The following is a 16,944-nucleotide window of genomic DNA, read 5'->3' as shown; positions in this document are numbered from 1 at the left end:
TATCATGTAAGTCACTGGCTAACACCAGCATATCACGCGCAAGTGAACAACACGGAACGTGTGAATAGGGTGATCACGACGGCCATAAGAGCAACGCTAAAAAAGGAGCATAAGCATTGGGCGGATGATATCCAAACAATTGCAAACGCAATCCGTCTCGCTGTCCACGACTCGACCAAATACAGTCCGTACTTCGTCGTCTTCGGAAGAAACCAGGTTTCTGATGGGAGGGAGTATGCGATGATCAGAGACAACTATAAATCCGACGAGCAGGAGATGAACGAAGTAGATAAGAAGAGGAATGCGTTGTTTGAGGAAGTGAGGAAGAATTTGGCTGCTGCATATAAGCGCCACGAAAAAACATACAATCTGCGCTCAAATGCTAGCTGTCCTCGATACTTTGCTGGAGAAACTGTCCTTAAAAAAACCTTTGACCAATCAGACAAAGGGAAAGGTTTCTGCAAGAAACTGGCCCCCAAGTTTGAGCCTTGCGTCGTAAGGAAAATCCTAGGATCCCATACCTACGAACTTGAGGACCTTTCAGGGAAACGGGTGGGAGTTTTCTTCGCTGATCAGCTGAAGAAAATGATCCCCAGTTCTTCTCATCTAAGCAGATAAGTGGAAAGAAGTCAAGCTATGTAGCTCTTCGGAGTAACCACAGATTACGATGAGAAGAAACACCTACGGGGAAATTTTTTTACTGGCAGCTATTAGCAGCTTTATTTGTTTCTCCGAAAGATAACTGCGCTGAGAAATCATTAGAAGTTTGTGCTGACTCGTTAAACCAGTATTGCGGTTCACGACGCCTTAGAATGAGCAGGGGCAATGACCTGTACAAAGTAATATGCTATATGCTATGAATCATAAAGCGAGCCCTTACGATGATTTCGACAAACGGCCGTGATCAAGCGAAGAAAAGAGGAGCAAGCCTCTGATGCAACTCTCAGTGGTTTTGGAGAATACAAATGAAGCAACGATAGCCGCCAACATAGCCTTTGTGTAGTGGACGCAACTCCACCAAAACAGCTATGTAAAAGGTAGTGATTAAAAGGTGGATTCTTCCACATTGGATCAAGCACGACAAGCATCGTGTTGTAAATAGTATTGTAAATAGTAGTATTAGTTAGATTAGTATGCAATTCCTACGATTTGTCCTATCTCTTATTCTCTAGTGTTAGTTCTTAAATTAATATTAATCGATAATTTCAGAAACTTACGGTTTTCTTATTTTTGATTATCACTCAACGTATAATTTTTCGAAATCTTCTATAATTTTGTTCCTATATTGTAAATTATTTCCTTATTTTTTCCTTTTCCATATTATTTTCTTTAATTCCTAAAATATAATAAATTGAATTAGTAATTTTAACCGAATCCAGTATCACTTGATAATTTGAACGATTTTCTTACCTTTTCCCATTTATTTTCCAGTTCGATATCATTTTCATTAGTCCTTTCTAACAGTCCATTAGTAAAAAATCGTCCGCTTCGATCAATACTTTTGGTCAGTTCAGCATTTCCCTTCATCCATTCCATCCAATTTGTTCTCCTTCTTCCTCATCCTTCTTTCTACAGCGAGCTCTTGGTGTAGGTTGAGGTTTGCCATCTGAAAGCAGCTACACCTGCGAAGAAAGATAAGAAAAAACGGCTCTTTTCAAACTTACATCGACACGATATGATACGCAAAATACTCTCCTTACGATAGCACGTCTGGTATCCGCCGACTTTCTGTGTAGCCGGAACTTTTTCGCCGGAAAAACCGCGAAAAATTTTCACAAAAAAAAATTCTACTACCGAACGCGACGAGTTAGAGTTACGGTTTGTTGACATTTGGTAGAACAGGTTCATTGGTATTGGCAAGAGAATGAGTGACGCGTGAGAGAGATGAATGAGAGTTCAACAAGTGTGATCGAGGGGTGACTGCATGGTATTTTTTCTTGATAATTTATGTTGTGAGTTTTTCGTGGTCAAACAATTTTGACGGTCAGAAATTCTCGCTTCGTTCGATTTGCGTTTTTGGATTATCGTGAACATTTTTTTCTGGAGAACTCCAGAGTAGTTCACAATAACCGGAAACAGACCCCCATTTAAAGGATGTGATGTTGAATCCGTTTTGCTTGAATGTTACTCCGAGGTTTGGATATCAGCAAAACATACTAGTATTTTTTCACAAAGGTGAAGGTTTTACGAAGAGCGTATTTCACTTCTTAGTTTTTATACTGAGGTAAAGAAATTCGTGTCTTAATTTTTAGTTTAACTGTACATTGGAATATTCCAATTATAGTGGAATATTATGAGTGAATGTGATTGCCAATTACCATTAGCCAAAGTTTATCGGAAAGATCAAGCAAGTTTTTCAGTTGTTCAGTATTAGCAAGGATATTGTGTTTTTTGGTTAAATTTAGTTGATTGCTGCTGGAGACCGGAGTTGAAAAACGATGATGGTCAGTAACAGATGTCTGCAAATAGATGATGAGTCAATTTTTTTGACGATGACCACATATGACCCCAGCAGTCACGATTTTCTCAATTACAAATACAAATGTCCTTCGAAAATTTGATTGGTTTTCAACCAATCAAATTTTCGAAAACAAAGTGGGGAATGATGTAGTACTACGATATGAATGTAAATAAAATCGAGCGGCCCCTCGAATAACTGGTCCGCTCAGCATGGGTAAAAGCTTCTGTAATTTCTCCCGAAATGTGAATGAGAGTGAGTGGTTGGTTGGAGTTCCTTCGAATGAACGGTCAGATGAGTGGTTGAGCACCCACCGGATCCAGCCGTGGTTGGAGCCGAGTTACTTTTGGCGGGTGGTCGCGACGCAGGCGTCGCCCCACTTTTGAGATAACCCTTTCTGCGACCTTTAACCGCAGAATAAGCTATAGTGGAGGGGAAACTATTTGTCTCTGGGTTTTGAAAGCCATTCGGCAGCACCCGGGATTTGGTGGTAGAGGATCGAGGTCTGGGGATATTCAAAAGAAATTGAAGCCGTATACAAAAAAAAGGCTTCGGGGAAACTTGCGTAATTTCGTGAACGATTGCGTAGTTCCGGTCACGAAGATATGACTCATGCTTTAAACTGAGGACTCCAAAGATCTGATTTTTCACTTTGTTCTGGATCGTGGAAGAGGCAGGAGTGGTTTAGTTTTTCTCGCGCCTCGGTGTGGTTTTATAGGTAAAAGATAAAAATCGTGAGATTCTCTATATCAGTTTTGCCAGTAATTAGTTTTCCCTTCCCAGTTCTAACTCGTACAAGTTAAGTGGCTTCCCGCATATCGAAGCAGTGGTTTAGAGTCGGTATTCCCGAATTAAGGTAAGGTGCAAATGGTGGCCAGTGCAGTGCGTGCCCTAATTCCAACTTGTCGTTGGATGCGTGTTTTTCGTGCAGGTTTGAAGCTGCAGCATCCCGTCACACCGATCATCATCCGTCATCAACCGCTTCTGACCCCGCCATCTAGCTACAAAGTTCCCGGTGAACCATCCGGAAGAGCGACGACCGTCAAATCCGCGCTAGCTAGGGAGCAGCGTCGTTGCCAGCATACGTCCAGTTGCTGGGCACCGACTATCGATCAACCCACGTGGGAAACATGTAATGCAGTGACCTCCATCAGGTCAGACTCTGCCAGCAAACGACCGGGCAAGTCGTTTGTGGCAACCGGATCAGCATCTCCAGCGGACTGGATCTTCGAGCGACCCACGTAAAACCATGGTAGTGTGAGTACTCATTTCCTTTTTTTGACATGCGCATGATCAATTTTGTTTAAACCCGCAAATGCCGGTTCAGTGAGCTAAGTGACAGCGTTTTCGTGACAAGCTCAAAAAAACCCGGGTTCGAAACCCGATTATCAATTTTTTTGTTCGGCGGTTTTATTTTTCCCACCCCGTGAAAATCCTAGGTCAGCGATGAAATCGCTGTATTACACGCAAACACGCCGACTGTATATGCACGCACCGTAAGTTGAGCCACTCATTTTCGGATGAACACCACGTTAGGTAGTTAGATTTTTGATATGCTTTGGGAAGGGAGAGAGACAGGATAGGCAGTGACCATGTTGGTTAGCGCGCTGCGAGGAAATTAACTAGCAAGTTGGAAGGCCTGGGTTCGAGACCCGAAATGTGAAATAAATATTTTTTTTGTAAGCGAATTATGAGTTGAAGTGAATTAAACAGTTTTTTTGCAGTAAACTATTTTTTGGTATTTTCTGGTATAGGTAGTTTCACGATTTTCGGTCGTTTCCGTTTTTAGCGAGCAGAGTTGACTCCTTTTCCATTCGACTCCCCCTTTCCTAAATCGGCCACGATTGGGGACCTTGTGTTTGAGTAGATCTTTGCCCGTGATGATAAAAGGCGTTAGAGCTAATCAATTATACCGGTCTGAGGCCTTCTTTGTATACTGTTGATGATTTCTAGCGAATGTTTTCAGACTGGTAATCCAGGTACCCGAGTCCAGTTGGACCATTCTGGAGCCAGAACTCAGAAACAAATGGTACCCGCCCGTAGGAGGGGTCTCAATAGCTGGGCAAACTGAACAAGGCGAATGGTCTCCTTCGGGAGTGGCGCTGAAGCCATCCGCTAAATATTGATTTAGGCTCCGGCTCCAACTGTCTCGGGTTACAATGTATATCCAAAATTTTATGATCATTGGATAAGAACACGATTTTTAACATGAGTTTAAACGTAGCAAAGTCCGGGTTTTTTAATAATTTTTATTTCCGAAACCACCATTGCTCTGTTCACTTCAAATGCATGTTGCTCTTTGGATTTTGGGCCGATTTCAGCACAACTAGTTTTATTGTGTTGAGGAACGAAAGAACTTGGTTAGTGAATAAAAAAAATTTGGTAAATTTGCTTGGAACTATGACTTTTTAGTGTAAATATGTTTGAGGTGGTCAGATCAAAAATACTTTTTTCACTAATGTATTCTGTGCAAATTTCAGAATCATTTCGGAACGGTCACATAGTATACATTCTATGGGAAATAACCTCTACTTTTCGAATATCATGGTCTCGTTCTGCGCCTAGGTGCGCAAAAAGGTTTAAGGAGATTTTGAAGTTTTGTTGCTGATATGGAGGCGCATGGTGTTTTGTGTGAAATAGTTAGACAATCTACAGTAAACCAACACGTTATGCAATGGATTTAAAGTAATGTTCTTCATTTTTTATGATATTGCTGACATTGGTGAACAGTAACGGAAAATCTATCATGAAAACGGGATCATAGTTATAAGAAAGGTTCAATGACACTGTACGGAAAAATGCATTTAATATTTTACGACTTTTGACATCAAAAATAAGCTCAGCACCTCAAAATTAGCTTAAATTGTGATTTTCAGCCAAATTAGGTAACATTTGAGGTTTTGTCCGACTTTTGTTTGAAGACCCGCCACTGTGCGCCGGTGGTTGAGTGGTAAGCGTGACCGCCACTCATTCCAGTTGGCCTGGGTTCAATTCCAGCCGAGGTCGTTGAGATTTTTCTGAGGTGAAAAAATCTGTGGTCACGTCTTCCTTCGGAAGTAAAGCGGTCCATGAAATTGGTGGATCGATATCTAGTCCAGGTAGTGGAATCACCTCTCTGGTGTCGGTAAAGAAGAAGTATATCCAACTTCTATACTCTACTAACAAAAATATCCTCTTCCCGTGATACTTGTGGAGTGCGCAGTAGTATATACGGCCTCTAGCAAAAGCAAGTATCGGACTAACAATTCCTTCCCTTTCCTTCCGCGATCTACGTTCGGGCCTGGCCGGCGCCGGTATTGATCAGAAACACTTTAGGATTACCAGGAGTTGCACATTGAAAGATGTTTCGCTAATCCCAAGCATAATTATCTACTGATTCCCTGTGCAACTTCAGCTAGTCCCGATCGATAACGGAGTAGTAGCCAGGGGTGGTCGCATAAGCTCAAGCTCAATTTACTCCCATCATTTATTTAAATCACTTAAATAGTTTTTATTTATTTTATTTATGTCCAGTTATTTTATTTTTTATTGGTTACACAACTTAAAATTTTTATTAATCTCATGTGTAATTAATTTTGCTAACATTTGCTAACAATTACTGAAATGTTTGCTTAAAATTAGATATCAAATGTATTTAGTTCATTCAATTTATCCTTTTAATTTATTTATTTCTTTTAGTTATTTGTATTCATTTTGTTCATTTCCTTGTTTTCGTAATTTTCATTTATTGTACGCTTTTTGTATATTATATACATCATTCACAATGTTCATTTTATTTGTTTCACTTAATAAACTACTTCTATTCGTTTTATTCTTCAACTATGTTAATATATGCTTTTCGTAATTCGATTTTTTCTGTGTGTTTTCATTGACCTCATTTTTTATTTGATTTAGTTCATTCTTCTCATTATATTGGATTTATACAGCTTATTAATTTTGTTAATCCTATTAATTTTAGTAATTTAATTAATTTTGTTCATATTAAATAGTTTATAGGTTTGATTAATTGTATTCATTTTAATATGAATTACTTATAAAATTCGCTTATTTCATTTATGTTGTTCATTATGTTGTTTTTATACGGGTTATTAGTATTTCGATATTTTAATTTTATTTATTTTTTTTACTTTATTTTGCGTTCGTTTGATTTATATTCTTCATTCTACTCATTTAATTAATTAGGTTTATCTCATATTTTTTTCATTCTTTAATAATTTATTCATGTTATTCAAGGATTTATTAGTGCAGGACTCGAAACTGTGTTCAGCAAACTAATGCAAACTAATGAATGGGCGAATAGTGATATGTACAAGAAAAGTCTTATCTCACTACTCGATTGATTTAATCGGGCTTTTAAAATGATTTCACTTCGAAATACCGATCAAAAATTGGCAGTTCGTCTACTCTACCTGAATAAAGTGTAATCGTTATCATTTGCATCTGAGTCCGATCAAAATTTGATATTTCATTGGCCCATTGCTGTTCTACAATATTTGTGATCGATTCGGCATTGTGGCACATGCGTGTTGCTGTGTACATTAACAGTAAATCCGAGTAAAAATTTCTCGCTTCGCACAGTGGCACGACTTAGAACAAAAGGTGGACTAAAGTCCCAACTTTTCCGTATCGGTTCATATAGGACGTTTTTATGTAATTTTGGTACGCTGAATTCGTTTTCGATATTTAAACATTTCAAAAATGAACATTTACTATTTATTAGGGTGCCTCAATTTTTTTTTAAATCGTTCTTAAAATTTGTGTATATATATTTTCGTGTGCTAAATCGTTTTTGATATTAACATTTGCAAAAAAAAAATTTCATTATGCATTAGGGTGGCTCAAAAATAATTATTTTGTTGTGAAGGTTCAAAATTTTTTAAAAGACATTTTTGTGCGCTGAATTCCTATGTTGGTTATAGAAAATAGAAATTATCTTTACTACTTTGAGTCGCTCAAAAGTAAATATTTTGTCTTTTATAAATATTTCTTTCAATTGTAATTTTGAAATTTATTTTCCGTATTGAAACGAATTGATTGACATCTCATTATGGGGCTTTAGAAATGACTATATTATTTTTAAGGATCAAATAAGATGTGATCGATTAATTTTGGAACGTTTAATTCATTAATGGGTTACTTGGTATGAAAACTACATTTTTTTTTCAAAACAACACATTTTGAGCGTCTTAGTGGAGTATTGATTTACATTCACTAATGAACAAGATGGTTAACCATTTTATTTTCGCAGGTGTGTTTTAAGTTGCTTAGATTGCTTATTTCATACCTTAAATTAAAATAAATCCAAAATCCTTTTTTCGCGTACATGGTTCATTTAAAAATGGTCTTATTTTATTTGGATAATATCACATACCCTTAAGCTATATCAGTGCTATGCAAACTCGGAAAAAATAGTCTCACCAAATGACTAGAACTCAACTGTGTTCACTCAATTTGACAGTTATTGCGTAAGTTAGCAAAAATAGTTCATGAAGCATTTTATGACACATTTCAGATGGTTGAAAATATTTACTGAATTTTAAACATTCTTAATTCCTTTACCACTTAAAAACCATACTTCCCACTCGGCTCCTTACTCTTGATCACTAGTAAAACCCGTGTAAATCATGCTCTAAATGCTATTTGAAAGTTGTACATAAATTAGTGTCATTATTCTAGTCATAATGTGAATATTCAAATTAAATATCAGTAATAACCATGCGTCTCCATTCACAATTTTTTCAAATTTTGACTGCTTATCGCAAGTTTTCGCAAAACTAGCATAGGCTCATTTTAAAGAGAAAATGAAAAGCCTTCGAATGAGCATAGTGTGATCGCGGGCATTCATGGGCGTCGTTGTTGTTATCGCTTTAGAAGTTCGAATTCAATAAAAATTTATGACAAACAGTTATCTAAACACTAACTAAACCAACTAGTGACTTATTTTTGGCGATTTTACGATGTTATTTTATCACACGGATAATTTTGGTGAAGTAATGCAATTCATAAAATCAACCGTTTCTTTGAAAACCGAGAATAACCTTATATAGTTCCTATGGTCAAATAATGCAAAAACACTTGAGTTATGCCCTTCAAAAAGCTGTCATTTTGCATTCAAATCACCTAAAATCTCGCGAAAATGTCTCTGATGGCTCAGCTGATACGAGAAAAATACTAGTGAGAATATCACATAACCTTCATATATGGAGTTAAGTCCAGGCTCGTCCCAGTATGCTTCGCCTTGCTCTGCCGTTTGCATTGTCCCACTACTTGAAGGCGATTGACCTGTGTCGTTGAACCAAAAAAAAGGGCTAAATATAGCTGGATAGTTACTGGTACTGATTTTGTAGTTTGCCTTAGCTATTAAGGATGCACATTCCATAGCCCCTGTTCGGGCGTTTCGCGTGCATTTTTAACACTTTTACAATACACAGGCAAAATTTGCTTCAGCTGGCAATGGTTAAGTAACTGGATGCTGCATCTAGGGGAAGATGGGGTAAAACGCTCCCCCTAAGGAAATACGACCATAACTCAGCTGTAGAACATCAATTGGGAGAATTTAATTAATGATATCGTTTAGCCAACATTTTCCTCTGTAATCGCAATCATAACGCTTTGCAAAATATTCAAAAACGCGAAAATAATTCAATTCTTCAAAATCATTTAAAATTACCTTTTGAAAAATATGCGGGGCAAAACGCACCTTTGCGGGGGTAAAATGCACCACAACAACGGGGCATAATGCTCGGTGAACAAGCATGTAGTTTTGTTTTCTGACGAGATTTCACAAAAGTGTGCCATAAAACAGCCTTCGGTTGTGCAATTAGTAGGTTTTCAGAACGATTTTTCTTTTTTCGATTAAAAAACCAGCAAAATCAAAGAAGAGAGAATTTTGCCCCCGATGGAGCAGCGATATAAATTTAGCAAAAAGTGAACTATTTAGTAGATTTTTCATATATAGTGCCACAGAATAATGAGCTACGGTATAAATAGAACTGGAATACACTGATATAATAGTAAAACAGCATTTATAAGAGTTGAAAATCCTTATTGCACGAGCCACAATAATCACATGAGAAGAGCACGTTATTGTTTATTCCTCGAACTGCTATTGATGTACGGTTATCAAACTTTGACAGTGTATGTTTACTACGGTGGACTTCCGACTGGTGTTAACCTTTTCTAGAAATTTTCAGCTGTTTTCGAAATAAGCAAGGGGTGCATTTTGCCCCGGGGGTGCGTTTTACCCCATCTTCCCCTAATTTTACAGAATAGCTCAAAGTGTGTCTTAAAAATCGTGATATTGAAAAACATTTAGCCATATAATTTCACCACCATAGAGAGTGGAAGCAATCTGGGACCTTTGTTTTTCCCATGTTTTTTTAACGACATTTGCCGTTGCAAGTTTATCTAAGCTGCTTACCTCAAACTGTTTATTGTCATAAGTTTTATCATTGATGGTATTGAGTTGCCCGCAAGGTTTGGATGTTTTCAACGGTTGATGTACCGTTTCAAATTATCGGAAACAAACTGCTTACTCCCTCCTAACTGTGAAGAGTTCGTTTAAAAAACTTTAAGCTTTTGCAAATGCAATTTCCGAATGTGTCCCCATTCTTGTTGCATAGCTACTGCTAAATGTATATGATAATAATATTTTCAAAAATGTATTGATTTTATTTACAATGTGAAGAAGAAATTAAAAATAAAAATGGAGTAGTAGATTGCTGCTATTTCTTGTTATCATACGATCACAATACCGCATAAATAAAGTTGGTAATTGTTCCGAATCGCGGCTTTTTCGAAAAGAGGGTTAATTTCTATTGGAAATGGTTCCAAATGGCCTATTTTATAACAAGCAATGAAAAAAATTCGGGGGGAAAGCTTTAAAGTAGTTTAAACTGGAAAAATAAGTTATTCCCACTTACCTTTCTAACAGTGGCATTGCTCGTGAGAAAGTGACGTTAAGGGTGAAGGTAGTGCAATGCGGCTTTGCCGCATAGTCGAGTCCAAGGATTCGAAGCGGCGCAAAGCCGCTGGGAAACCGACGGACAAGGTGGTTTTGATCTTGCTACCGAAGGGTGCTATCAAACCTGTAATCCACTCGTTTGCCCGGTATACTCAAACAGGGGCTATCCCTAGTTTAAGTCCGACTGAGCGGCAGCGAAGTCGGACAGCATGGCAAAAAGCGATGTGGCGTAGCCACATTAGGCATTAACAATGTTTAATTTAGTAACAATAGGATAGTATTTATTTACAAAAATAAAATGTCAGTGCCGAATGTAGCCACATCGCTTCATTCAAGTGCTGTCCGACTTCGCTGCCGCTCAGTCGGACTTAAACTAGGGATAGCCCCTGTTTGAGTATACCGGGCAAACGAGTGGATTACAGGTTTGATTGCACCCTTCAATAGCAAGATCAAAACCACCTCGTCCGTCGGTTTCTCAGCGGCTTTGTGCCGCTTCGAATCCTTGAACTCAACTATGCGGCAAAGCCGAATCACACTACCTTCACCCTTAACGTCATTTTCTCATGAACAATGCCATTGTTAGTAAAGTAAGTGGGAACAACTTATTTTTCCAGTTTAAACTACTTTAAAGCTTTCCCCCCGAATTTTTTTCATTGCTTGTTATAAAATAGACCATTTAGAACCATTTCCAAAAGAAATTAACCCTATTTTCGAAAAAGCCGCGATTCGGAACAATTACTATAAAGTTTTGCAAAATTCCCAAACGGGAACAATTTTGGATAAGGCTAAATTTTATGCATAAGGACATAATGTATGGTTTTTAGTGTTTCGGATTCTCCTCATCAGTAACTAGCACCGACTTAATACAAGTTAGATATGTCCGAACCAGCCCCAAATTGGTGTTTGTTATACACTAAAATACAAAAAGTCACACGACTTATCTTAGTAGCATTAAGTTGGAGCTAGTTACTGGCGAGGAGAATCCGAAACACTAAAAAAACCATGAAAAAAAAATTTCCCAACCAACGCCGAATCCGGACAACAAAAATCATTTTAACTAGGCAACTCTGGTATACCAAATGCCCTTCCGCCAACCATTCCAATGCTTTCAATGCTCTCACCTAACTCATACAACGCGTTCCGACTAACTCTCCCACAGCACGTTCGTACAAAAAAGATAATTTATTCATCTTTTACTCTCCATCAAACCAACCAGCCAGGTACAGTCGTCCCATGATATAGAACTTCCACCTTCGTCTCATAACTGTACATATATAGGAAAAGATGCGGTAAACAAAACCGCTCAATAGGAGAGCAGACTGTTCCCCTCGACGCGGAGCGACCGTACCAACACAGGCAAACCGTGCTATACGAGAGAGCGCGTGTTTTTTCGTACATCCACATTCTGTACAACCACCACCCAGCAGTGCTGACCGGACCGGTCGGTAGCAGCACCGATCGATACGCGAAAATACAGACCGGGAACGTATTGCCGCCGTAGCTCGGGTGTTTTAGTCCGGCGGCGTGGTAATTTGTTTTGTGTTGCTAACGAAAACATTGTGCTGGAAAATTAAATGGATAATGCGGTAAGTTTCGATTGATTTGGTTATTTGTAGTGTAATTATTGTGTGATTGCTGCTTACCCGCGTCAAACACAGATTTGTTTTTTATTCTGTGAGGAAGTACCTATACGTTAAGGCACCGTGCTGCCAAAAATTTTTTTTGCAGATATAAATATCAATTCTCGATATGGTAGTAAACAAAAGAAAATAGTTTTCTCTTTCATTAACTGCTGTGAACTGTGTTCGACCAGTAGCAGTTTGCCCGGAATTTCCTTTCAAAGAGAATTTTGACAGTTGGCTTTTAAGCCGTAATCATATGTTTATCGAGAATTGCCGTTTTTCAAAGTGACAATAGGTTTGTTCCAGTACAAGGAAGTTACTCATTGTTGCTCCGGAGCAAAAAATTCTTTCTCCTTATCACTCCGGTTTACCACCAGAAGAAGAAAAAAGAGAAGAAGATAGTACAGGAACGATTTTCTCCCTGTTTGCTCCGGAGTACTTCCAGTTTCTCCTGGTACTGGAACAAGCCTAATACTTATTCGCCAAACAGGATTTGGGCGTAAAAGCTAGCTTTCAAAATTCTAGAATCCAATTTAAGGCCTATTTACACCTTCGGTGAAAATGAACGTGAACTCGATGCGAACCAAATTGTTTTTTCCAATATCTCACTTATTAGTGCATAGAAATTGATGAAAATGGAACTAAACGATAGTTCATTAATAACTTAACAATTGATCATAATATTGATGGTGTGAGAGGATGTTGAAAATATTGATGCCATACCATTTAAATGGGATTGACGTATTGAAGTGGTCTCGTCAATATTGTATTACCAAAATCCTTGTCTCGTGTAGGGTCCGTTCAGAGACGCCAGATTTGCAGACATGTCTGCAAATTCGCAGACATTTCTTGAGCGTTTTTTCAAAACGTCATATCTGCTATGAGTTACTCTCTTTGTTTACTTTCTCTTCTGTTAATAATTCCGTCACTTTAACATTTATCCCTCAGCTCTTTGCATAATATGCTAGTTAAAACCACCGTCTTTCGATCTGTACTGTAAAATAAGTGAAAAGTGTTATAGTGACGCCGTAAAAAGCGAAAGAGAAAGTAAACAAAGAGAGTAACTCATTGCAGATATGACGTTTTGAAAAAACGCTCAAGATTTAATTTCAGCTGCAGATTTTTTCGATGACGCAGATATTTGCAGATTTTTTAATTTGGTTGCAGATATTTACAGATTTTTGAAGATCTTATGGTTACACTAGTTTCAAAAGGGATCATCCATAAATGACGTAGCATTATATGGGGAAGGGGGGAGTATTGTATTTTGTGATGATGTGTTACGATAGGGGGGTAGGGGGTCATGTCATGCTACGTAGCTTTTTTAAAGGGGAATAACCTACATCGTTTTTTTTAATTTTACGGTGACAAGGAGGGGGGGGGAGAATTTCTGCCAAGCTACGTAATTACCAGGGGGTATTTAGAAGTTTGTGACGAAATGCTACGATGGGGGAGTGGGTTGTTATCCCTAGTTATTGTTTCATTCAATATTGAAAATAACTATTCAACATCACCTCTCGTACCGAAATTTGAAATTAACCTTAGAAAATGTAACTCACATCTCCATAAAGACCCTCATCACCTTCCCTTCGATCTCATTCTCAGCCCTCCAGCTCCAAGCGGCGCCGGCGCGCTTTCACCCTGACGGAGAAACTCCGCATCGTAAACCTGCTGGCCACCGGGATGGGTCCGACGGCAATCGCTCGCGAGTACAACGTTAACGAATCCTCCATCCGACACATGCGTAAACAGGAGGCCGCTATCCGGGCCAATGCCAACAGTGTGACGCCGACGATGGCCGCGGGTTCACTTAGAACGCGGGCCCTTCGCTTCGTAAAGACGGAAGCCTGTCTGATGGTGTGGTTTGACGATTTGCGTGCCAAACGATTGCCGGTTTGGTATACGAAAGTTCGCACCAAGGCACTGCAACTGTTCGAACTCGTCCGGCAGGGTGGTGCGTCCGCAGATGAAGGCGGCTTCTACGCCAGCAACGGGTGGTTCGAAAGGCTCAAGCGAAAATATCAACTGTTGGAGTTGCGGCCTCATCAGGATCGGGCTCCGCCCAGCGAAATCGAATTCAAGCAATCGTTTCTGTCTATGGTTGAAGATCGTGGTTTTACGCGGGATCAGATTTTTTCGGTGGAAAACACGCCATTCTGGTGGAAACAACTGCCGGGACTAAACGGTGCGGAAAAGTCGACCTTGATCTTCTGCAGCAATGCATCCGGTGATTTTGTTGTAAAGCCTATTCTTCTAAACGCTGATTTTAGCCAAAGTGTAAACCCTGTCGAATCGTCATTTTTGCAACAAGACCGGGCCGGATCAATAACAGAACAGGATCTAAACAGTTGGTTTAGCGATATATGTGTTCCCGAAGTTCAAAACTATCTCCGGCGGAAAAGGTTACTCGTTCAAGCGGTACTAGTGCTTGCCCATAATCACAACTTCTCCCCGAAGCTACAGAACCAGGCGATCGATGTCGTTACACTACCTGCTGATTGTAACTCGTCTTGTCTCCCGGCCGCCCAAGGAATTCTGACTCATTTGAGAGCCGTGTACATGAAGCAGGTGTGCCAAAAACTTACCAGAGAAGTTAACTCAGGCAAGTCTCTCGAGGAATCGTGGAATCTCTTTTCGATCACTGATGGAATAGTAGCTTTGGAAAGGTCAATACACTTTTTGCACAAGTCAGTTCTAAGAAACGGATGGGTTAACCTGTTGGATACAGAACCGGAACAATACTTCAACGCTGGAATTGTTAGTGATATAGTAAATTTGTTGCAGAAACTGGGCCTGTCCCAGATGACACAGGAAGACATTCTGGAACAAATCACACCGCGCGAGCTTACCAATGAAGAGATTTTAAAGATCTTTCACCGGCTACAGGAGGATCAGGAACGGGAGAGTTCCATCATTCCCAGTTCGAACGTAGCTGAAGAAATTGTTGAGATGCGAGAAGAATCGGTCGAGCAGATCGATCCCGCTGAACGGCATGCACTGATTGGACAGATTGAAGAGCATCTAGCGGCGCTGGCGAATGCGCAACACTTCTTCGAAGGGCTGGACAAGAATAGAATGCGGGCCCGTGGCATAACGAAACGCTTGCAACAGGTGGCCTCGTTGGCTATGGAAATGAGACACGAATTGATGCCGGAGCAGAATTCGCTTGATATTGAAATCAAAGAGGAGGTTATTGAGCTGGATTCAGACGACGATCCACTGCAATAAATTGTTGAACTGATAAGTGGTACGGCTTCATTTTTTTAATTGACAAATACTATGATGACTTTTCCTTTGAATTGTGTGGTGATTTCAGCCATTCTCGCCGACAAGAAAAACTCACACATAACTCGTTATTAGGCCTTTAAATAATCAACCGACACGTTAAAAGAGTTACACATAGACGAGAAACTCCAAGTATGGTTAACTAGAACCTCTGCTTATCGTCATACTGCGGTAAAAGAAACCGACAATGTACTGTGCAGGGGAAAAACGAACCCTCAAGCGCAACGCCAAGTAGCTTCCTATAACTTTCCCACTCTTGACGTGCTTGAAAAGTACAACAGAACCATTCTAATAGAGAAATAAAGACAGAAGCAAACACAATTGTAAACTTTCGAAGCGTACTTCAGAATCTGTCTGCCACCGTCGTCGTCGTCGTCCTGGTATGGTGCGACTCCCAAACACGCGCGCTAATGAAAAGTTTTCACTTCTGCCTGCTCGGAGCATTATGCGAACAGGAAAGCATCTTTTAAGTTTCTTATCGCCCCCATGGCTGGCTGACTGGCTGCTGCTTTCAAGCTTTCACCCGGGTTCGCTCACCGTGTCCTCTACCGTCTATCCATCCATACATATCCACTGCTCCAAGGCAGGACAAATATTAGCTTTCCTCCCTGCCTCCACTGTCGGTTTCAAACAGATCCGGATCCACCCAGGAGCAGCAGCCGAACGGGAGAAGAACAATTTTAATTACACGTTCATATTTCCTTCGGGCATCGCACAGTGTCAGTGATCCTCGGTTAGGGTGACTAGGATTTTTCGAATGGGAATTTTTTTGTTAAGTGAAATAATACTAAATGTTTTAACACTTGTTGAACACCTCATAGATGTTGAAGTATGTTGTATTCGTTCATACTTATTAAAAAAAATACTATAAGCTATGAATTGCGTTTCGACTTCGTCTCAGCAGTATGTAGCACTGACTTAGGACCATAAAGCCGTGAAATCCAAAACTCGACACAACACGGTCTAAAATGAGATCCCGGATCTCAAGCGAATTTTGCGCGAAAGTTTCAAAATTTCGCACGGAATTTTACACGAAATGTCACACGAAATTTTGCATGGAATTTCGCACGAAATTGGACGCGCGAAAATCCGCCCGAAATTCTTTGCGAAATTTCGTACAAAATTTCGCGCGAAATTCCGTGCCAAATTTCGTGCGAAATTCCACGCGAAATTCCGCGTGAAAATGCATGTAAAATACCGTGCCAAATTTCGTTCGAAATACCGTGCGAAACTTCGCGCGAAATTCCGTGCGAAATTCTGTACGAAATTCCTTGCGAAATATGTGCGAAATTCCGTGCGAAATTCCGTGCGAAATTCCGTGCGAAATTCCGAACGAAATTCCGCGCGAAATTCCGTGCGAAATTTCGTGCGAGATTCCATGCCAAATTTCGTGCCAATTTTCGTTCGAAATTCCGAGCGGAATTCCGTGCCAAATTTCGTGCGAAATTCCGTGCGAAATTTCGTGCGAGGTTCCGTGCGAAATTCCGTGCGAAACTTCGCGCGAAATTCCGTGCGAAATTCCTTGCGAAATATGTGCGAAATTCCGCGCGAAATTCCGTCCGAATTTTGTGCGAAAATGCGCGAAATTCCACGTGAAACTCCGTGCGAAATTCCGT

The 16,944-nt window shown here is 39.7% G+C and overlaps 2 protein-coding genes across 8 annotated transcripts in view; both read left to right on the top strand.

Moving 5' to 3' along the window:
• The window catches only part of LOC131680260 (fasciclin-1), a 613,985-nt gene that overhangs the window by 284,500 nt on the left and 312,541 nt on the right, over positions 1-16,944 (top strand). The window lies entirely within an intron of this gene.
• Positions 11,700-15,354, top strand: LOC131680300 (tigger transposable element-derived protein 1-like). Its single transcript, XM_058961026.1, has 2 exons — positions 11,700-12,007; positions 13,649-15,354. The coding sequence occupies exons 1-2, from the start codon at positions 11,996-11,998 to the stop codon at positions 15,269-15,271; spliced, it is 1,635 nt and encodes a 544-aa protein (XP_058817009.1). The 5' UTR covers positions 11,700-11,995; the 3' UTR covers positions 15,272-15,354.

Source organism: Topomyia yanbarensis, chromosome 1, assembly GCF_030247195.1.
Source record: "Topomyia yanbarensis strain Yona2022 chromosome 1, ASM3024719v1, whole genome shotgun sequence".
Lineage (NCBI taxonomy): Eukaryota > Metazoa > Arthropoda > Insecta > Diptera > Culicidae > Topomyia > Topomyia yanbarensis.
The sequence above is the reverse complement of the archived record's forward strand: the minus strand, read 5'-3'. Positions and strand labels throughout refer to the sequence as shown.